This window comes from Anabrus simplex, chromosome 8 (assembly GCF_040414725.1).
Source record: "Anabrus simplex isolate iqAnaSimp1 chromosome 8, ASM4041472v1, whole genome shotgun sequence".
Taxonomy (NCBI): domain Eukaryota; kingdom Metazoa; phylum Arthropoda; class Insecta; order Orthoptera; family Tettigoniidae; genus Anabrus; species Anabrus simplex.
Genome location: NC_090272.1, coordinates 129,658,940 through 129,682,825, shown reverse-complemented (window position 1 = coordinate 129,682,825; position 23,886 = coordinate 129,658,940). Strand labels below are relative to the sequence as shown.

The following is a 23,886-nucleotide window of genomic DNA, read 5'->3' as shown; positions in this document are numbered from 1 at the left end:
GATTGTATTTCATCTAATTTTTTTTTTAATGTATCACTGCTTTTTGTGTATGTCTTTCTTCTTAATGTTATTTTAGCTGATAATGACCCCTGGGCTAGGTCGAAACATGCCCTATGTAGCTTTTTAGACAGACCATTTATCAAATGGTAAATGTGTATTGAACAGGTGGACTTTATACAATTAAATTCTTTTAAAATTCTATCTTAGATATGTAAAGCCAATATGGAACCAGCATGAAGATCATTACTTGAATGACATATTGCGAATCATAGCCATATCCTTTCTGCACGACATCCCAGCAGGACAATGCGCGATCACATGTTGTTGCACGAGCACGTGCCTTCTTGTTGTCACAGGATGGCAGACTGTTGCCCTAGCCCACTCTCAATCACCAGACTTGTTGCGATTCGAAAATGTGTGGTACAGGGTGAAACGACAGGTGCGGCACTGTGACCCAATGCCAACCACCAAAGATGAACTGTGGAACCAGGTGAATGCAGCATGGATGGCTATACCCCAGGACGCCATTCGCGCCTTATACGCGTTGATGCCATCAAGTATGGAATAAGTTATCAGTGCCCATGGAGGACCCAGTGCCTACTAGGCAACAGGACACATGCTGAACCTAGGTGACTGAAATGCTAATCATTTCTGCAGAACATACTAATTAACAAGTCCAGTGAATATGAACTTTTTATCTCTAGTGTTTCAAGGCGTTCTGTTTTTTCATGAACATGACTGTACATTGCTAATGGTTTTATATCACATTGACTCACACAAATCTTATGGCAATGACAAGCTAGGACTGGGAAGGAAGCAGTCATAGTCTTAATTAAGGTACAGCCCTAGCATTTGCTTGGTGTGAAAATGGGAAACCACGGAAAGCCATTTTCAGAGTTGCCAACAGTGGGGTTAAAACCCACTATTTCCCAATTGCAAGCTCACAGCTATGTGACCTGAACAGCGTAGCCAACTTGTACAGTTTAAACATAATAATTATTCACAATTAAATCAATTATTATTACTTATAACTGTTAGGTTCTACAATCTGACTAAATACATTTAAAAACTATCTGAAAAAAGAAAAACACTCCAAGTGAGCTTTGTGCTGGACAAAGTGGAGGCAGGACAGGATTTTCTCTGGGTACTCTGGTTTTCCCTGTCATCTTTCATTCCAGCAACACTCTCCATTCTCATTTCATCACATCTATCAGTCATTACTCAGTCACTTTGGGAGTGGCGACCCCATCGTACTAATAGCCTATATATGATTTATTCATTACATCCCTGACCCGGTTAATGACTGGAAAACAGGTTGTAGGTTTTCATTTCATTTTCATTGAAAAAGAAAAAGTATGGTAACAGAAATATACCAGAAAAAGAAATATTTTTTTTTTTTCAGTTATTTTATAAATTTATTTATTCAAAATTACATTCATCAGACTGAAGAACCCAACAGTTATAAATTGACTGAGTTGAAACTGAAGAGAGATGGCTTCCGATATCACACATCATCATCATCATCATCATCATCACAAAAGAGAACTTGGCAAATCCATTTACTAACATTTTACAAATCTGAAATCACTATAAAAGTGTAGAAAAATACACGTTTCTGTTATTATTAAAATAAAAAATTGCCACTCATAATTTCAGAGTTAAACTTGATTAACTTCACTGAATACAGATGACTTATCTGTGGCAGAACTGTGGACCATGCAAGTTCTGTTCTTTTACCAACTGATTTGTCTCTCTCCATGTTTTCAGTCAACAGCAGGCAGCTCAATTCACACCAATACATAGTCAAAAATGGGAAACACACATTAACTACCATTTCTGACATAGTCAGAGTATTCATTCCTTATTGAAAATCAAAATTTGTCCAAAGGCACATTAGGTAGTTTTAATTTCAATGTTCTATCATTTGTAAACCTGCTGGAACATCTGTACTTTACTAAAATGAATAATCTGCTATGAATGTATCATGAACCTAGTCAGAATTTTTTATGCTTTCTCTGAAACAATTCCATAACTAACTTCTGTAAGATCTTGAGATGTTCTTTAATGAGAGACATCACTGCTTTACTGGCAGTAAGCCATGATAGTCAGACATGTACCAAACAATCCACTTACATTGTATTGCATCAATAATTTCAGCTTGTTCACAAATCCTTGAATCCTATTGGTAAGTCATAATATTCTTGCCTTATATTTTTTGGTTCAGCTCATTCGAGTGAAAAACAAATATCAGAAATATTTTCTCACCACCAAACCCATTAAAATATGCAAATAACTCCAAGTACTCACAGCTTTGTGAGTTAAAACTGTACATAGCTCCTCTTTAAAGCTTAAAAATCTTAGTTTGCATTTCCATCACAGCAACACTGTACTTCTGTATGTAACAGAAGTGTGTGTGTGTGTTTTCAGATCCCATTTACGGATAACAAAAAATATAGGGGTTAAAATTTCGAAAAGTTTATAATTTTGCTACTCCATTGAGCATAACTTTCAATGGAGATGGCAATGAGTTAGCACCAATACTTTTTTTGATGAATGAAACACTGATTGCACTAAATGTTAGATTTTAGTGTATATTACCAACTAATTCCTTTACTCGGCTTAGCATGAACTTGTCTAAGTCTGTATGAACACAATTCTATTGATTTAATTAATCATAACACAGAGGATATATCTCTTCACCAGTGGTTTATTTGAGTAATTCCTTGCAGAGACCAAATTTGATGCTGTGAAATTAATATAACAGTAATTTTGTGGGCAATTTCTAGCCTGATGCAGTCCTTATAATGCAGACCTTACGGTGAGGGTGGGCAGTATCTGCCCTGTACAGAATACTGTGTTATTGTAGTGGAGGATCGTGTAGTATGTGTTGTGAGAGTTGCACGGATGTTAGGGATAGTACAAAACCTCAGTCCCCAGGCCAATGGAATTAACCCTTTAAGATTAAAATGTCCGACCCAGCCAGGAATCGATCCCGGGACACTCTGAGTCAAAGAGCACTACGATGACCATACAACCAAGGAGCCAGATTGAAATAATAACATTAAGTTAAGAGTTGGTAAAGGAGCCAGTCATTAAATTAATAAAAACCTTAATTAACAGACAATGATACCAGCTTCAAGACTGTTTATGATGGTAAATAAAATACCTCATTGGAACACTTTCGACAATTTTTTAAATCATTAAGTTATACGCATGCTCATACTTCTTTCGGTGCCACCCCCTCACAGACGGTTGGCGATCAACACAGAATAAGATTTCCTATTTTGTATTTCCTGTAGGTTAAGGGTCCAACAGCTCTGCACTCCGACTGGCCAACCAAGCAGAGGAGGGGTAGCCATGGCTGTAAGCCTCTGTATTCGGGAGACAGAGAGGGTTTGGTCCCTACCGTCGGCTGTTATGAGAAGGGTTTTCGTGGTTTTCCATTCTCCTGCACTAAGACGAATGCCGGCACAGTTGCTAGTATAAGCCTCGGCCGCCAACCCTCTCGCCTTCTTTGCACATCTCCTCCTCTGATAAAAATCTCCTGGCCTGAGAGACGGTATCACCATCTAGGAGCCCCCTTCAGGGGAGGCATGAAAACATTTGGCAGCAGCAGCAGCAGCAGCAGCAGCAGTAGTAGTAGTAGTAGTTCCCTTTACCCTGTATCATGCATGTCAAACAACTGTCAGAGGTTCAATGCCCAGGATGGCTGATACAAAGGTTGAGGTAATTTGCTTACGATTATAAGTAGCAGTAAAGTTGATATCATCACTGTGATAGTACATATATCACACCCCCAAATTATATGTAGAAGTTATAGATATTATTGTCAGTATTCGATTTATTATTATTATTATTATTATTATTATTATTATTATTATTAGTATTTCATTTATATATTTTGCCATTTATATTGGTAAGCTGGAAGATATCCACATATGCAGGTATGAGTAATTTGTTTTGCACGAGTGGGAAAACATTGCTTTAAGAACTCTGGTAATTTGAATGAGTCATCCGGCTACCCCAGTGTTTGTTGATGTACTTGTGTCGGGAAATTCATGAGTCATGTATATATCCCAGCCTGATGAGATGAGCTTGTTGTTGTACCAGGGAAGTTTGGTGACTCATGGAATATACCCCAGAGTTTGTTATTGTCTTGGGAGGAAGAAGTAGTTCAGGGCTTGGTCTTGATTTGAGATTACTCATGATTGGCTGGCAAGCACCAATCAAGACGTATCATCTGAGAGGAGGGGGATGTTGATGTCTATAAAAGTTGATCATACGGCGGCAACCAGGGACATTGTAAGTGATTGTCAGAAACATTGTAAGGGTGATTGTAGAGGTGATTGTAAAGGAACGAGAAGGAAGATAACTACAACTACAACTGACGCACTGTACGGGAAGGAAGTAGTGCTGATACACGGTATTGGAGTGACACGGCTGCAATGGACTGGACTTCAAACGTTTGTGGAGCGTAGTCTTGTTATGTTCGTAGAAAGTGGCTGATTGTGGAGAGTGCTTGCGCATTAAGTATTGTAGCACTTGTGGTGGCCTAGCATTATATGTTGGTGAAAGCTATCTCAGACTTTCCATAATTTATGTTGAGGATCGACAGACGTGTGTATATATCTTTACAAGTGTTAAAATATGTGAATACAGTAGTACAAGGTACAGTATGTGTGTGATGTGATAACTGCCGATTATGAGAATCGGTAAGTCGAACTGATATAGAGACAGTGAAGGGTATTTATCTTCATACATGTACATTGTTCATCGGACTATTTACAAATGGTAACTTAGTTCTCGCTTTCGTTTTCCCACGATTTTCATTATTATTGTTGTTGTTGTAAATATGGAGTCTTCCAGCAATATTTTATGTGTGTATTATATGTATTATGTTGTATGTTGATGAGGTGCTCATGCACGGAATTTGTTCAGAATATAGTTAGCTATTTTAGAATCAGTGTTATTGATGAACCTAGGTGCAGTTCCTACCTAATTAGTCGTTTTCAGGAGGTTAGGTAAGGCCTGCAGCAGATGTACCAGTACGCAGCATTATGTACACGCCCTGGGATATAAAGTTTATCATGCTCTTATCTAAATTCGAGGGATCCATTCTGGTGAACTCTGGCGCCCATACTACGGACATTTCGGTTAATTATGCTTATTAATTTTATTAAGTTTTTTGAGTAATTTTATTTATATATTTTTATTCATGATTTTATTATTATTATTTATTATTATCAACAAAACGTTACATCACTATCAAACAGAAACCAGCACCAAAGAATGTAAAAATTTGAAGATGCTGCTTATAACAACAATAGAAAGAATCTGGTTCTGACAAAATGTGCTCATTACTGGAAATTTATTTTTATATAATAAATATGTGAGCAACTTGAACAATTCATGGTAGGAATAAAATACCATTTATTGACATAAAATATATATATATATAAAGACCACACATATAGGGGTTTAAATTTTATGAAGTTCACAATTTAGATACTTCATTCAGCATAGCCTCCAGTGGAGGTGACCCAGAGTTAGCACCAATAGCTTTTTGTTTAGTGAATGAGACACTGGTTTCATTGAATGTTAGATTTTAGTGTATTTTAGCAATGATCGCTTTACTCGGCCTGTCCTGTCATTGAATGGTTTAAACTACAATGATTCCTTTTAAATAAACTAAGTCGGGGAGGCTGAGAAGAGATGGATGAAGTAGTGGAGATTGACCTTGACTTCTGTGTTTTCATGTTTGTCCTTGTGTCCTCTTTCTGTCACTACCTCGTCCCACACTCGCTTACCATTTTGGTTTCCTGTTATGTACTTCTTTCCTTGGTCCTGTCTCTCCATGTATGACTTGATTTGACACTTGTTTCTTTCCAATACAGTACTTATATTGTCCCACTGCGGATCCTTTTCTCCTTTTGTGTTTGTTCTGTCTTCCTAACCCTTTATCACCTGTATTTAGCTTTACTATATGATTCTTCCCTTTTCTGGCTTTCTTCTTACCCTACACTTTACACATCAAGACTGAAGATTTGTCAAGATGGCCACTTCAGTAAGCATTGATGCCTGCCCTCCCGAGAAGCTGGGAAGCAGATACGGGCTTGTCGGGGGCTGAGAAGAGATGGGTGGAGAAGAACCGGGTTTGATGAGGAGACAGCTTGTCTGTTTGAAGACAGCAGTGTGCGCAAGGAGACTGTCCTTGAACTTTTGTGTTTTCATCTCTGCCCTTGTGCTTTCTTCCCACGCTGATCGGCCAAAAAAAATTTGGATCCTGATACATTATTGACAATTCTTGGCTGCAATACTGCAATCAGGCTTGTACATCCCTTTCTGTAAGACGCTGAGCAACTTGAATGCGGAATGCAAAATCCACCCAGCTCTTTAAACATCTGCCAAAGAGACCTATAGTTCACATCAATTTCTAGTGACGTTCATTGTAGTCTATGCCTAGGGGACTGCAACATCTGTTGGAGAAGTCGTCCATGATTCTCATTTGCGGAGGCAGATCTTGGGTGCCCCGTTGTTCTCTTTCATTGACATAAGACTGATCTCATATCATGGAACTTGTCAACGATAACTCTGTTCAGTTGTTTGGCACCGCCTTATTAAATCACTCCTCGTACTGTCCTGTAACTGGAAGCAAACTCGGCCCATTCAGACACCCCACTCTGTATGACCGGAAATTACGTTCCATGGCAAATGCCTTCTCCTCTGTTGTGAGAACCATAATTGCAGAAATCAACACAACACTGAATTCATAATATCTGAAACTATTATATACAATAAATAAATAAATAAATAAATAAATACGTTGTTGCTATGGAAACACAGACAGATAATAAGCAATAATTTCAGTGTCGTTTGTTTTGCCACATACCATAGTATAGTTATTTAATCTTTTGACGTTTACATCTTTCATAAATCATATCTCATATACCTGTAGTGTTATTTAATGGTTTTGTTTTAATATTGTGTAACAGTCGTCTAACTATTTAGAGGTTATTTTATAAACACTATAATAATGAAGAGACATTTCTGTATGAAATCACAATATTGGTGACTTGAGTTCTCAAAATATAATATGATAATTTGTAATTCAGAATTTAATTTGCCAGAAAAACTTAACTTTCAGTATGAGCGTAACTTACTATTTACTTCTCTTTGAGTTAATAAGAAGCCACAAAGGGCTTAAATTAATTTAAACTGAATATCTAAAATTTAACATGGATAAAAAAAACCGACGTTAAAGAAACCTGTCTTTAATGTGTGTAAGCCTGAAAGAAGGTACATCATTGCCATCAACATGCACATTGCAACTTTAAAATGATAAAGTTGAAGTGTATTTGTGACATTAAGTGATTCAAACATTTTGACTTCAAATTCATACTTCATTTCTTCAACACAAACAACATGTATCACTGATATGAAACAAGAGTGTGTAATAGGAGCAGTTTACTTAATGTAGTGACGTACTTAACTTCTTCTCTTATGAGGGAACGGTACGAAGTCGGACGGCGAATTTCGATTTGATTTTTACATATTTGCGAAGGTCTTCTTAAGCTGAAGCAGGTAGTGGAAGTCTAATTTTTCTCTGGTCTTTTTTAAGGGGGCATTTGGGAGCTCAGAGTTGGCGGTGCGTGCCCTGAATTGTACAGTACATGCTGGCACACGTCAGCGCTCACGGCCAGCAGCTGCCCTGCCTCGCCTTCCCTCTCCACTCCTTCGGTTCTCCTCTGTCCCCCACCACATATGGCTGCCAACAGTTGTGTATATGAGACGGCGAGTCCTATTCTGTTCGGTCAAGTTCTTCACGACTGATGGCTATTCCACATACAGGAAATTGCATTGGATTCTTTACTTTGTTATGGCCGCTTGCAACATTATTGAAGCTCTTATTAATGCCAACGGTGTTAATATTCAGGAAGCTACAGGGCTTTCTGATGAAGAGCAAATCATGTATATACAAATAAAGACAACCTTTGATGCAATATTGGAGGGAAAATGTGAATTTATTCAGGAGGAAGAAGCCATTTTCGTTGATTCAGAAGACGAATATGGTGTTGAGGAAAGGATAAAAACACAGATAAAACGCAAACACGAAGATTAACGAAGATAACAAGTCTTGTGATGGCCGAGAAATACCCTGTAAGTCAGTGGAAGATAAAGGAAAAATAAAGGAACAAAGACCTATGTACGCCGTACAGAAGTATACTCGGAGACAAATTTATGGAATTGTCAACAACGTTCAACACAATGGAGAAATGAGAAAATATGCAATGGTTCGAGCTTATGTGAAAGAAGAGTTCACCAAGGCAAGGATGCGTTATTTATGTCACAAAATCGGACACTGAGCATTGGATTGGTGAGGGTAGAGAGTTGTATTGCCCAAAACACTCTCCCCAAAGCGACTCATACTTGACAAACCTTAAAATGCGTTTGGAAATTCAGTTCCGGAAAGTAACCAAACTAGTCAGTAAAATGTTTAAAACAGACGAAGTAATACACGAAGTGGTTAAAAAGTTTGTAACATTCATTAATGAACTGCAAGAAAAGAAAGAGATCCCGGATGCCAATATCTGGAATTCGGACCAGTCCCGATTTGGGTACGAAATGGCAACACAGAGAAGTCATGATTTTCGTGGTGTGAAAGACGTTCTTGCTACGCTTGTTTGCCGAAATAGTTTTACGCACTCCCACACAGTGCAATATCACATTTCTACAGCCGGAGTAATGGGACATTTGTTCTTGATCGTTTTCCAAGAAATTAATGGAAAGTTTGGACCTAGAGTACAAGAAAGTATCAGAGCCTACATGGATGCCTTTAAATATATCGTAATTGATTGTTCATCTTTCGGGAAAATGGGGAAAGGGCATGTACGTGACTGGTTTCAATACGTTTTCCATCCGCAGTTACAGGAAGACGGAAGAAATCTTCTTCTCATAGATTCATTCAGTGACCAGGGCAAAAATGCACAACTTGAATCCCTGACGAACAAACATGTACAAATTGAATACATACCGAAAGGAACTACGTATCTTTTCCAGCCGTGTGATCTAGGACTCTTCAAAGTGTTTAGTCCGTCGAATGGAAAACATTTGCCGGGTAAGGAATTTACAAGGCCAGTCAAAATTAAAGCCGAAAAACTGACTTTTCACTATAACTAGTCAAATACTAGCGCATAACCAATTACAAGCTGATTGTTTTGTACCAATGCTGAAATGTGGTTGGAAAGCGGGTGGTTATTTCATTAATGACAAGATACCACAATTTCATACTGTCTCGCAAACGAATTTTCATGATTTGACTGATAAAAAGTGCGCTGGAAATGATTGTACCAATTTTTTGTTTATATGGTGTGCACATTGTTGTCTTGTGTTTTGTTATTGACATTTTGTGTTAGATTTTCACCATAATGCCATGAACAATGAACCAGTCCCAGACTGTGTTAGAATAAAGTCATTTCTTGAACACTTGAATGTCATGATGATGCAGATAATATTTGATTATGTATTATTTGTATGTTAAGTAGTGATTTGTAAACCATTTTTATTGTTTATTTATTCCATAATGAATTCATCTTTCTAAATAAAATGCCCCAACTAACGTCAGTCTTCACAAGCAATCCCGTGTACACAACTGTAGGCAGCTGTATGTGGTGGGGGACAGAGGAGAACCGAAGGAGTGGCGAGGGAAGGCAAGGCAAGACAGCCGCTGGCTGTGAGCGCTGACGTGTGCCGGCATGTACTGTACAATTCAGGGCGCTCACCGCTAATTTTGAGCTCCCAAATGGCCCCTTAAAAGGACCAGAAAAAAAATTACACTTCCACTACCTGTTTCAGCTTAAAAAGACCGTCACGAATATGTAAAAATCAAATCGAAATTCGTCGTCCGACTTTGTACCGTTCCCTCGTTAGTGATGCGTATGGAAGTCCATACCAGGAATACTAAAAATCTAATGAATATCTCCATACTATTCAGGCCCAACTGGAATATTCTAGTGCATTAAACTGTGTACAGAGGCGATCTTTCACCCAGGTTGATTTCTGCTTGGTGTGAATCTTATCGTATTGTGGTCCATGAGTATGGGCTACACCAATTGCTACCACCATGTCCCCCCTTGTTGAACAGTGACTCGCACAGCCCAAACGAGTATAATTGATGCACTTCCAGTATCTCTTATCCCCTGCCTGTTTGTGTAGATTGTAGATGAAACCGTCCTTCACCAACTGTAGCCTGTTCCGCTTGCTGAGCACGTACTGCAACCCGCTGCAGCCTGCGAACACAGCGCCAGCCAGTTCGTTAGTTCATCTACATAGCTGTAGTCCAATGATCACGGTATTTGAACAAATTTCTTTGAAGCTAGTAGTTCATTCAAGAATGAATTCCCAAATTCATACAGGTACATTTAAAAAGCATAAGAGGCATTTTTCTGCACAATCACATAATGAACTACCTATGTCAATTTCCATTAGTTAAACACGTAAAGTATAAATTCTACATAAGATACATTAATATGTGCATCATATCTCGAACTAAAAATGTGCTTCAATACTATAATGGAATACTAAACTTCCACGAGTTATAATTTTCAGATCGCTGTTACGGACAATGAACTCCGATGTTCATCACGAAGTCGGCCATGGTTGTGAGATTGGGTTTCAGCAGCAATCTGACGCCCCACCATACGACAGAAGCCTCGACAACCTTTTCGTACATGTTCCACACAGCGCCAATATTCTCGACCACCACATCGTTTGTACAGGCTGTACATATAGCCATCCATGATCATCTGCGGTGATGATTTTGTAGCTTCAAATACTCGACAGCGACCTGTAAGAAGTAGCACTGTAAGTGCTACACATGCATCTATCCAACAACCCATATACATTAGAATTGAAACACAAACAACAAGACCACCCACAGTCAGAATATTCATTCCCAGGTTACCAGCTGTTAAGAAATAATTCTGGAATTCCTGGATAATGGTAATTAAAGATTAATTGAAGGATAACATGAAATTTACTATTTTCTTGTAATTTCTCCCTGTAAGTAAATGCACAGTAGACACCTGACCTAGTACAGTCCAATATATGACACATATTGATATAAAATGGGCAAGTCGATGAAAAGCCACGTTCAGAAAGAATTAGTTAAATTCTTACTGTAGAGATTCACCAAAATAGTTTATAAGGAGCGATTCTGCATTACATTTTATTACCAGTTACTGCCCTCACCACAGGCAATCTGTCACTTTTCTACAATGTATGATCTTTTAACCACGCTGGTTCCTGTTCGGTGCGGATCTTACTGTATTGCGGTCCATGATTATGGGCTACACCAGTTGCTACCACCATGTCCCCCCTCGTTGAACAGTGACTTGCACAGCCCAAACGAGTATAATAGATGCACTTCCAGTATCTCTTGTCCCCTGCCTGTTTGTGTAGATTGTAGATGAAACCATCCTCCACCAACTGTAGCCTGTTGCGCTGGCTGAGCACGTACCGCAACCTGCTGCAGCCTGCGAACACAGCGCCAGCCAGTTCGTTAGCTCATCTACATAGCTGCTGACCAAATGATAACAGTATTTGAACCCAAGTAGTTTATTAATAAATGAATCCCCAAATCCCTACAGTACACTTAGAAAGCATAAAAGGCATTTTTGCACAATCACATAATGAACATTCTTTGTCAACTTCCATTAAGTCAAACATGTACATTAAATATAAATTGTGTAAAAGATACATTCATGTGTGTGTCATATCTCCATCCATAAATGAGTTTCAGTATTATAATGAATTACTAAATTTCTGAGTTATAATTTTCAGCTGGTAGTTACAGATAGTTACTGCGTGTTGTTACATCGCCATGATGAATTGTTAGTTAAGTAAAGAACGTTGTGCTCTGTGATTGGAAGTGACAATGGGTCTCGCAACGGAAAAAAAAAAGTGTTTATAGTGGAGTATTATTTTCCCTCGTAGGGAAACGGTTATCAAGGTGGGCGGAGTTTAAAGTTAGTGGCGGAACAATATCGTGAACACTAAAATAAGCCAGCACCTAGCAACACAGTTATGCTATCAATTGTTAAAAAATTTCGTCGTACGGGTAGTGTATTGTGTCAACGCAAGGGAAGGTCTGGTAGGCCAATAACTGTGTCCACAAATGAAAGTCATGGGCGTGTCCTCAATCAGGTGTTGCAGTCTCCAAAGTGAAGTCTTCGGCGAACAGCCCTGAAATTAAACAACAGCCCTACGCCACTTCGACGATTGTTTAAAGACATAGGTGGATTTCCGTACCTAATACAGGTTGGGCAACGATTGACGGAGCACGATAGGCATGTCAGGGTGGAATATTGTGCACGATTTTTGGCCAGGGTGTACGAGGATCCAGATTTCTTGTTCAACGCGTCGTTCTCCGACAAAAGTCAGATTCACTTGGACGGTTTTATCAATTGCCAAATAACTCGCATCTTGGTTTCGAGAGGCCAGACACTATAGTCCAGAAACCGCTACATAGTGTGCGTGATGATTTGGTGCGCAGTGTCAAGAAACGGTGTGCGAGGTCCATATTTCATAGAGAATGATGATGGTGCACCCCTTACTGTTAACCAGGAAAGCTATAGGAACATGGTGGTTAGGCCATTAATTCAGGATCTAAGAAAGTTTTGTCGTGCCAGGAACATGCAGGTGAATACACAGTAGTTCCAACAAGACGGAGTGACCTGCCACACCGCTCGACAGACTATGGCTAACGGAAAATTCTAAATTCCTATGGAGGGAATTACATATTTTTCACCAATATAGCATGTTTTTGACATTTTTGCCATGCTCTATTGGTGAAAAATATCTAATTCCCTCCATGGGAATTCAGAATTTTCCATTCGAAATTGATAGGCGGGCAATAATTCCATTGTGGAGATTTATCTCCCGTATGCATTTATCAGACTGTGCTTCTTATAAGGGCTTCTAATAAGTTCACCTGCATACACCCCAGCGTCAGTGGGTAGGGTCTGACACATCCCACTCTGATCAGTCTAGTGTCAGACCTAAGATGAAACGCTGGTAATAGAGCAAAATGCCTGAAAAGCCTTATATCTGAAATATTTTTGACATGCTCTATTGGTGAAAAATATCTAACTCCCTCCATGGAAATTTAGAATTTTCCATTCGGAATTGCGAGGCAGGCAATAATTCCATTGTGAAGATTTATCTCCCGTATGCAGTTATCAGACTGTGCTTCTTATAAGGGCTTCTGATGAGTTCATCTGCATACACCCCAGCGTCAGTGGGTAGGGTCTGACTAGAGGCCTTAATTTTTGGTGAAGTAAAACTGTTGATTTCGGTGTTAAAACTGACACTATTTCGGTAGGTATTTCATGAAATAAATTGTTATACTGATCGATGTTTCCTACGAAATCTTCCTTGTAGTAGCGTGTGGGGTAAATGTAACTAACTTTGAGATAAGGGTTTTTAAAGTAAACTCTTGTAATGTATCATTGTTAATAAATGTTAGGAAAACCAAATATGCAAATTGTTATAGAAATAAATATATAAATCACTCACTGATACTTCGAAATGAAGTTAGGTGATCTGCCCTGTGATATACATTTATACATAGCCTACATTTTTAGATGTTGAATTACTTGCCTCCAAAGTAAAAACGAAGCATGGTTTCAACATTATCAGGATGCAGACTAGTGCGACATTCAGAAAGTGTCTTTGTGTAAGCAGAGAAGCTCCTCTCGCTGACCACATTAGACGTTGGAAACCATAATGCTTGCAAACACTTGGATGTAAATTCACTGTGGTCTTTTATGAAACCTCCAAAACTTTGCTAACACTGTCTTCTTTCACTGCCTCAACCAGATGTGCTTCCATTGCATTTTGCAAAAGTCAAATAGCTCTGGAAGATGTTCATGGATATGCTCTTTTCCCCTGTCGGGAATGAGTAGCTCAGACAGTAAAAGCGCTGGCTTTCTGACCCCAATTTGGCAGGTTCGATCCTGGCTCAGTACGGTGTATTTGAAGGAGTTCAAATACGTCAGCCTCGTGTCACTAGTTTACTGGCACGTAAAGGAACTCCGGTGGGTCAACATTCCGGTATCTCGACGTCTCCGCAAAACATAAAAGTGATTAGTGGGACATAAAAACAATAACATTATTACTACTCAAACAGGCGATATTTACAATAGGCCTACCAATACCGTCATATTTTTTATCTTTCCTTTTATATGGTTCATGTTTGTGGGTTACTGTAGTGACGTCCTAGTTCGTGAACCATGGGCAACGGCTGAGTGGCCTAGTAAGTGGTTCTGAGAGTCGGGATACCAGTTGCTACGGAATGGGAGTGGGCATCTCGGACATATTCTGAGTCGTGGCCCTCCTTGTGCTCAGGCGGCTAGGACTACACAATTCACCGGTGGTCCATAACCCGTTAGAGGAGAGATCCTCACTTGGACTATGTGCAAGTAGGGCAGCATCCTGCTTCATGAATTTACCGAGCTCAGAACACTTTACGCAAGCCTCGGACCTATGGGAGTAATGGAGTCCCACTCCCATTTGACAGGCGAGAGACTCCTTGGAAACAACTTGGCGAACGAAATGGAATTCGATGGGGAGCTATCAATATTAATGGAGCTTATGGAAGAAAGAAGGTAGAACTGGCTGAGTCAGCAAAGAGGATGCATCTGGATGTGCTAGGAGTAGGTGATATTCGGGTAATGGGAGATAATGAGGAAGAGATAGGGGATTATAAAGTGTACTTGACGGGCGTTAGAAAGGGAAGGACAGAGTCTGGGGTAGGGCTCTTTATCAGGAATATCATTGCATGCAACATAGTTTCTGTTAGGCACGTAAATGAGCGAATGATGTGGGTAGATTTGTCTGTGGGAGGAATTAGGACAAGGATTGTGTCTGTGTATTCACCATGTGAGGGTGCAGATGAGGATGAAGTTGACAAGTTTTATGAAGCAATGAGTGACATCGTGGTCAGGGTCAACAGCAAGGATAGAATAGTGCTAATGGGCGATTTCAACATGAGAGTTGGGAATAGAACTGAAGGATACGAAAGGGTGATTGGTAAATGTGGGGAAGATATAGAAGCTAATGGGAATGGGAAGAGTTTGCTGGACTTCTGTGCTAGTATGGGTTTAGCTGTTACGAATACATTCTTCAAGCATAAGGTTATTCACCGCTACATATGGGAGGCTAGGGGTACCAGATCCATAATAGACTATATTGTGCCGTTTCACAGTTCTTTTTAAGAGCTGTAGTAACAAAGATGGAGTCTCTGCGATCAAAATGTCAAATAAAATGCATTTAACGTCAGTACGGGCTGAAATGTAAGTCTTTTCGTCGGTCGGTTACGGAAATGACCGCGTATAGAAGGCGCAGAAAAAAATGACAAATGGACATTATTTAAAACCATTATTCAAGAAAAAAATGCTCATCACTTATTATATAATCTGACTTCGACGTGTTAAGAAGACGCAAGACTAGATTTGAAAGGGATTATCCAGTGGAGCTAAATACTATAAACTGGAAACGAAAGATAATTTGCGACTACACGCCAATCTGCTGATATCAAGATTTAAACGCTGCGCGGGAGATTAAATACGCAAAAAGAAGAGATAAATAGACTACAGTAGAACTACGTCACGAAGTGGCGCAGGTCCTCAATAAAATTTTCCCGATACTGTTTAATGTTGAAAGACACCTACTGACCAGTTGTTGAGTGCATTTACGCCAATAAAAAGATAGCGGAAAGAAATTTATTTTCAAATTGGAATATATACAGAACATCTGTCTTAGTCGATTTTGAACTAGTTTATTGGATCAACTGTACCCCAACGAAATCTATGCAATCTGAGCAACGCAAGAGATATATTAATTGGAAGATGTCAGCAATGAATCAAATATTCTATTATTGTTCTGTTTCATACGCACGAGTCTTCACCATGGGTCTGTAAGGAAGCAAGGCGATGCTGCTTGGATCCTGACGAGGCGATACGATGTTAGCTGTCCCGGATGACCTGTGATCAGTGTTGAGAAGCTACGATGTACCCGACCACTTGTGGAGGAACCAGATGACGAGATCCTAATCTCAGATGACCGGAGATGAGGAAACATCGAGACCATCTTGAGCAAAGCTAAGTCCATTACCTAAGTCGTTTTCGTAAGTAAGAGTATATTATTTCTTTTATTGCATGTTGATGGTTGTTTTGTGCTAAGACGGTGCGTGGATAAACGTATGGCTGATGTGATTGGAAGTAGGTATTCATCCATATGGTATGTTAATTCCACTTGTAGGCGTGGTCACCAAGTGATTGTGCGATCGTAATGTTTTCCAGTGATATGTGAGGAGAGACAGCGAGAGTTATTATTATTACCAGTGTTGAGTAATGCGTGAAGTTGGCATTAATACCTGTGTGTCCTAATTTAAGCAATGTCAATCAGTTCGAGATCGTATGTAGGATGTGTTTTATGAAGGAATATGGCAGTAGACTACTCCAAGTTCATGTTAAATTTGGCACTATGACAGTAGTAAGTAAAGTAGGCATTTTATGAAGGTCACGGCACGTTGATGTGTAAGTTAAGGTTGTGATTTACATATGATGAAGTGAAAGAGTTGTTATATATGAAATATGTGTATATTAACGCGTCATAGATATGATATATGGATGTTAATGATTTATGATGGTGGTAGTTATTGTTTTCTTCGAGAGAGAAATAGTCATAGTGGTGCGAAGTGAGATCTAGTCATTTCAAATGATGTTTCGGAGGGTGTCACAGAATTCTCGCCAATTCCATGTAATAATTCTGGATCTTACGCATTGTACATAGCTTAGGATATGATCTCGAGACGAGTAGTGCAATGTTTTTTTTCATCCATGTTAGGATTACCTAGAGAATCATATATGTACTCAAGATAAGATCTGAGCTTTCACTGATTTACTTAGGATGATCTTGAAAATTCTCACGGTGTATAACTTTATTTCTGGATAAATTTCAACCTATAGGCTGATCACTGGTGACCTAGATTTTCAAAAGAGAATTAATTTTTTTTTTTTTTTTTAGTCGGAGATAGTGTCATCTGACCATGTAGATTTTCCGTTGATAGTATGTGTTATGATAGCTACATATGATATGTGTGGTGACGTTTTTTTTTGCAACCATGTACGCACGTAGTCTGATAATCAATAAGCTAAGGTCATATTACCTTAAGTTCAGAAATTAAATCTTGCGATAATGTTACTTGTAGGGTGATTACGACTTACAATGGACGTAGCTTGGCTCATGATGTGTGACACAAGGAAATATGAGCGTCTAAGAGGCAACTAAGTAGGCAGAAGTGAATGTTTAAAATGTAAAACATACAAGAGAGTACTTGTCAAATCAAATCTGAAGAAGAGCTTGGTGATAGCCTCATTGAGAGTCCTAAACCTGCATCTAGACAAACAGTCAGTGAAAATTAAGGAATGTGACAGTTTATAGAGTAAGGATTAGGTGGTAACTAACAGAATCCCAAGAATAATTGATTCAGACAACTTGAACTCCATTTCTTGACTGAACATTAAAAATCGGCAATTCTACTAGCGTTTCTTTATTTTCTCAAGAGAGTGTCACTAGAAATACTGTAAATAGTAGTTAATACAATTTTTATTTTCTTCTTTGAGGATGCATCCTATATTCTTAGTATACTTGATTTTAATGTTTATTTTCTTGCCAGTATGGCACATGTAAATACCATTATCTGTATTCACATTAATTTATTTTGTTATCACCCAGCATTGTAGGTGAGTTGTATACGAAGGAAAACATAGCTTTTTCAAAAATTTCCCAGATGTTACATGGAATTTATGCTAATAATTTATGATTTTGGAGATTAATGGGCTTATGAAAGGAAATAATATGATCCGAGAAGACATTTATTTAGGATGAATTCGGAAGATGTAATTTTTCTGAAAGTTGTTGACGGATATAGACTATAGGGTTGACAATGAGTCACTCATTTCAAGAACGACTTCATTGGTAAAAATTTGAGATAATTTTCTTGAATATTTGACTTAATATTTAAAATAAATATGGAATAGTGAAACCTAAACACTCTTTCTCTGTGTTCTTAGAATAAGAATTAGTTGTAAGACTGTAGTAGTTTCAAGCGACGACAATTTCTATAAGAGTTAATAAGAATATGGTACCTAACTAGATACGAGTAAGAGACGTCTTTCTGCGTTAGTTAGAAACTACCATTAATCGACCTGGACGTTTTTCTATTACGGAACTCACACCCGTAGAACTCAGTCACCAGATTAATTGAATTTAGAGCTAGTCAGGATCTCTTGAGTCCATGCCTGGACGCGGGAACGGCGCAATATCTTAACAGACTTCGAAATCAGGAAATCTGTTAGGAATGTACGAGTTTTTCGCCGATTTTTCGATGATACAGACCACTATCTGATCTGTAGTGAACTAAGTATCTCTAGGCCTAGGGTAGAGAAAGTGAAATCTGTCTGCAAACAAATAAGGGTAGAAAGTCTCCAGGACGAGGAAATTAGACAGAAGTACATGGATATGATTAGTGAGAAGTTTCGAACAGTAGACAGTAAGCAGGTTCAGGATATAGAAAGTGAATGGGTGGCATACAGGGATGCTGTAGTAGAAACAGCAAGGGAATGCCTAGGAACAACTGTGTGTAAAGATGGGAAAAGGCGAACATCTTGGTGGAATGATGAAGTGAGAGCAGCCTGTAAACGTAAAAAGAAGGCTTATCAGAAATGGCTCCAAACAAGGGCCGAGGCAGACAGGGATTTGTATGTAGATGAAAGAAACAGAGCGAAACAAATAGTTGTTGAATCAAAAAAGAAGTCATGGGAAGATTTTGGTAATAACCGGGAAAGGCTAGGTCAAGCAGCAGGGAAACCTTTCTGGACAGTAATAAAGAATCTTAGGAAGGGAGGGAAAAAGGAAATGAACAGTGTTTTGAGTAATTCAGGTGAACTCAAATTGATCCCAGGGAATCACTGAAGAGGTGGAGGGAATATTTTGAACATCTTCTCAATGTTAAAGGAAATCATCATGGTGGTGTTGCAAACAGTCAAGCTCATGGGGAGGAGGAAGAGGATGTTGGTGAAATTATGCTTGAGGAAGTGGAAAGGATAGTAAATAAACTCCATTGTCATAAGGCAGCAGGAATAGATGAAATTAGACCTGAAATGGTGAAGTATAGTGGGAAGGCAAGGATGAAATGGCTTCATAGAGTAGTAAAATTAGCGTGGAGTGTTGGTAAGGTACCTTCAGACTGGACAAAAGCAGTAATTGCACCTATCTATAAGCAAGGGAACAGGAAGGATTGCAACAACTATCGAGGTATCTCATTGATTAGTATACCAGGCAAAGTATTCACTAGCATCTTGGAAGGGAGGTGCGATCAGTTGTTGAGAGGAAGTTGGATGAAAACCAGTGTGGTTTCAGACCATAGAGAGGCTGTCAGGATCAGATTTTCAGTATGAGCCAGGTAATTGAAAAATGCTACGAGAGGAATAGGCAGTTGTGTTTATGTTTCGTAGATCTAGATAAAGCACATGACAGGGTACCCAGGGAAAAGATGTTCGCCATACTGGGAGACTGTGTAATTAAAGGTAGATTATTAAAATCAATCAAAGGCATTTATGTTGACAATTGGGCTTCAGTGAGAATTGATGGTAGAATGACTTCTTGGTTCAGGGTACTTACAGGAGTTAGACAAGGCTGTAATCTTTTACCTTTGCTGTTCGTAGTTTACATGGATCATCTGCTGAAAGGTATAAAATGGCAGGGAGGGATTCAGTTAGGTGGAAATGTAGTAAGCAGTTTGGCCTATGCTGACGACTTGGTCTTAATGGCAGACTGTGCCGAAAGCCTGCAGTCTAATATCTTGGAACTTGAAAATAGGTGCAATGAGTATGGTATGAAAATTAGCCTCTCGAAGACTAAATTGATGTCAGTAGGTAAGAAATTCAACAGAATTGAATGTCAGATTGGTGATACAAAGCTAGAACAGGTCGATAATTTCAAGTATTTAGGTTGTGTGTTCTCCCAGGATGGTAATATAGTAAGTGAGATTGAATCAAGGTGTAGTAAAGCTAATGCAGTGTGCTCGCAGTTGCGATCAGCAGTATTCTGTAAGAAGGAAGTCAGCTCCCAGACGAAACTATCTTTACATCGGTCTGTTTTCAGACCAACTTTGCTTTACGGGAGTGAAAGCTGGGTGGATTCAGGATATCTTATTCATAAGTTAGAAGTAACAGACGTGAAACTAGCGAGAATGATTGCTGGTAAAAAAAGGTGGGAACAACGGCAGGAGGGTACTCGGAATGAGGAGATAAAGGCTAATTTAGGAATGAACTGGATGGATGAAGCTGTACGCATAAACCGGCTTCGGTGGTGGGGTCATGTGAGGCGAATGGAGGAGGATAGGTTACCTAGGAGAATAATGGACTCTGCTATGGAGGTAAGAGAAGTACAGAGAGACCAAGACGACGATGGTTAGACTCGGTTTCTAACGATTTAAAGATAAGAGGTATAGAACTAAATGCGGCCACAACACTAGTTGCAAATCGATGATTGCGGTGACGTTTAGTAAATTCTTGGAGGCTTGCAGACTGAACGCTGAAGGGCATAACAGTCTATAATGATAATGTATGTATGTATGTATGTTATATTCATTCTCTTCCTCATGCCAGGATTATCCTATTTTTCTAGAGGAATGTTGGCTTGCATGAATGATTTTTTGTGTGTCTATTACAAATTGCTCTCTATAATTTTTTCAACACCTTTACGATCTGCAAAGTATCGTCGATTGTTATTTGCCGCTTAGAATTATGTTCATTTACTTCATTCTGATTCTCTGCAGTGTATATCGCACGTTTCCACTTTACGAATATTACCGGTACACAGTGCGTAATTTCAGGAATCTAGCCGGCCAAAAATCGTATCTGGGAAACTAATGGACCGATTTACATAAAACTTAGTATGTAACTGTTATTATTGGAGATAATTAAGTGGGTAGTCAATCAAGTACAAAGGACAAATTACTACGCCAGGAATAGAATTAGTCATCTTTGTAATTTTAATCATATTTCGTTATAGATATTGATAGCGGGACATTCTGTTTAGAATGTTTAAAAACAGATAAATGAATACATGTACTTGCCAAACAATTTATTCATCAGATGCAGTTACATCAGAATCGCTATCATCAGTTTCATTATCTCTTTCGGCAGAACCAGATACAGGAACCTCAGACAGTAAGTTGAGCACTTCTCATGAAAGCGGAATCAACTACCTTCTCCTTGATTTCACTAAGGTTGTAATATACGGGTGCGATGATATAAGCAGCCTATGGAAAAGGTCAGTATTTGTGTCTTTCTGGAAGGTTTCCTATTATCTTTATTCCTGGTCTCCTGGGCTTCCTCGGAGAGGTGTCCAATAGGTATAATACAGTGCCATGAATCAAGAGTTTGTGCAAAGTTACAGGCATGTAGTACGATTTATATTTTTGTAAGTACAATTGTATAGCAATAGAACCCGCGTTTGGGTGGTTAGGCCGTGTGCATTATGCAGAGTTTCGTCCAGACGTGCCATTTGGACTCATCAGCTGGAATGGCACGCCCCTTTGCGTACATGCCAAATGTCACTTTATCAATGGCATACCCACACGAAAGAGTTTCTACGATGGCACGTAGATAGTTTATTAAATTTATATCTACTCCAGTAATATCCGCAGAAGTGGAAGCCTTTCTGAAGTATCTTCTAGCGGTTTCCATCATTGGTATTGCCAGCACTTTGCTTCGGATATCAACCAATAGATGCTTTTCCTACCTGAACTTCTGTAGTGAAGTCATCTACAATATTTATTTATTGTGTGTGTATTTTAGGCTTTAAATCAGTGCGTAAATGTATTGTGTTGAATGAGAGTTATGCGATAAGCCTACGTGTGTGATTTATTACATTAATACTGTGATCTTTTGTAGTCACCTGCAGTATTTATTCACTGCATCTGTTTTCTAGCTTTTATTGTCTGGATAAATTTATTAAATGCAATTAAATACATCACCCGCCCCTCAAGACCATAAAATGATTTGTCCATTTTCTCTCGCAATTTGCCTTATATGTCAGTGCTGAGGTTTACCTCTGATTCTGTACAAACCAAAAGTGGCCCCTGTAAACCCCACGTCCCCTTCAGTTCATAAAAGTAATTTGTAGCTTAGTTTCTTCAGCCTTTTGTCTTGAACTTACATACTGAATATCACAAATTTATGTGCCGCCGTTTTCCCGTGATGCCGTTGAGTGGAGCCGTTCGATATGGCAAGCCTGTTGTCATAAGAGCAATACTGTTTTCTTAACATGGAATGAGCTATAGTAGGCTAATAGAAGGCTTATCCTGACGTTGTGATGCACGTTCTTCTGCAAGGCTCATTCTCTGCTCGAACCAACTTTTATTTTACTTCAGCAATTTGTCCCTTTTTCTACTATATTTTGTCCAGCGTGATAGAATTTTAGTACACAAAATACTGACAGATTTCCTTATTGACTTGGATATATCCTATAAACAATCCTCAAAGCCTAAATGTTCAATTACAACATTCGCAATATCATCGTTCCGCATATATTCCCTGCTGTTCCTCAACAGCTCGAAAACCGACCTCTGGGTAACAGAATACATGGCTTCTGAAAAAAATTAATTACTGTCATGGTCGCGCCTGGTCGCAGCAAAAAGTCACGGTTTTCTATTTATGAAAGTATAGATAACTCATCCAAAAGACTTTCATTGCGGAAATCAAAGGCAATCCATCTTGAAAGTCAGCTCAAAGTTGTATAATTAGATAGCGCTTGGACACCGTGTACCTGAATTTTAAGTGAATATTTCGGACAACAATATAGTAATTTTCAGAAAATGCTACATACTGTATAAAAATACATACCTTAATCTAATATAACCACATTGCAAGCTAAAGAAATATTTAGTTCTGACGTCTTTACTGAGCCCTCACATAATAATAACTGCGCACTCGCCTCGCCAGAATATGATGCCCTAACGGAGGAGAGTCACTTTAGGCCTTCGGTGAGATTAGATAATCAGACAGCGCGACTTTTCAATAGTTAATTTCTGCACCCAAGAGTCTTATAAACACGACTCACAGAAAATGCGCACCAAAGACAAGGGTTGAAAATATTATTTTTGGCCGCCTGGATGCTAGAAATTACCCATTGTGCGGTACACTACTGATACATTAGAATCTTTCTTGCAGCATCAAATACATACAACCCCTCAATGTTGTATTCTTCGGCACTCGAAAACCTGTTGTGACTTCAGTTTTCAGCATTTTTATACTTAAATGTTGGACATTTGCCGATAAATATTCGTAAGTAACCAACCCTCATTGCACACTACTGTATCTACGACCGGTCTTGTATCTTGTTACGACCATGTTGCTGTAATCGATAACAGATATTTATTTTTATCGACTGCCTTAGAGATCACGGAACTGAATGCACATACTTTCTATACACAGTGCGTACCTCTTTGTGTGCATTTGTGTGGAGAATATACAGCGCAATCAAGTAAATGAGAAGGAAATCACGATAGTCAAGTTCTCAGAAGCATTTCAACATTTACTGGAGAGCTCTTCCGGTGCCATTTCACATTTTTCGCACCAAGTGGTGTATATTTCATGATTATTTGCGCAATTCACGCAATATATCAAATTTCGCGCTATTTCACGAGTTCATTTTGCCAACATGCGGTATTTTTAGTACCTGGGAAGTCATATATAGCCAAGAAAGAAGATATCAAAAAAACTCGTGCATATCTTTATTACCAAAAAACACGGCCCC

General features: G+C 38.9%; 1 protein-coding gene across 8 annotated transcripts in view; it reads right to left on the bottom strand.

Annotated features, from left to right (window-relative positions):
• Positions 1-23,886, bottom strand: part of LOC136878885 (broad-complex core protein isoforms 1/2/3/4/5) — a 681,897-nt gene that overhangs the window by 241,322 nt on the left and 416,689 nt on the right. Inside the window, exon 7 of one of the 8 annotated variants that reach the window (XM_068228846.1) lies at positions 9,874-10,286. The exons of 5 other annotated variants lie outside the window; for them this stretch is intronic. In XM_068228846.1, coding sequence (XP_068084947.1) covers positions 9,988-10,286 — 299 coding nt within the window. In that variant the 3' untranslated portion in view covers positions 9,874-9,987. Of the gene's footprint in view, positions 1-9,873; positions 10,287-11,057; positions 11,532-23,886 lie in introns of those variants that run through there. 2 more of the 8 variants (XM_067152450.2, XM_067152453.2) reach the window with 2 other exon arrangements.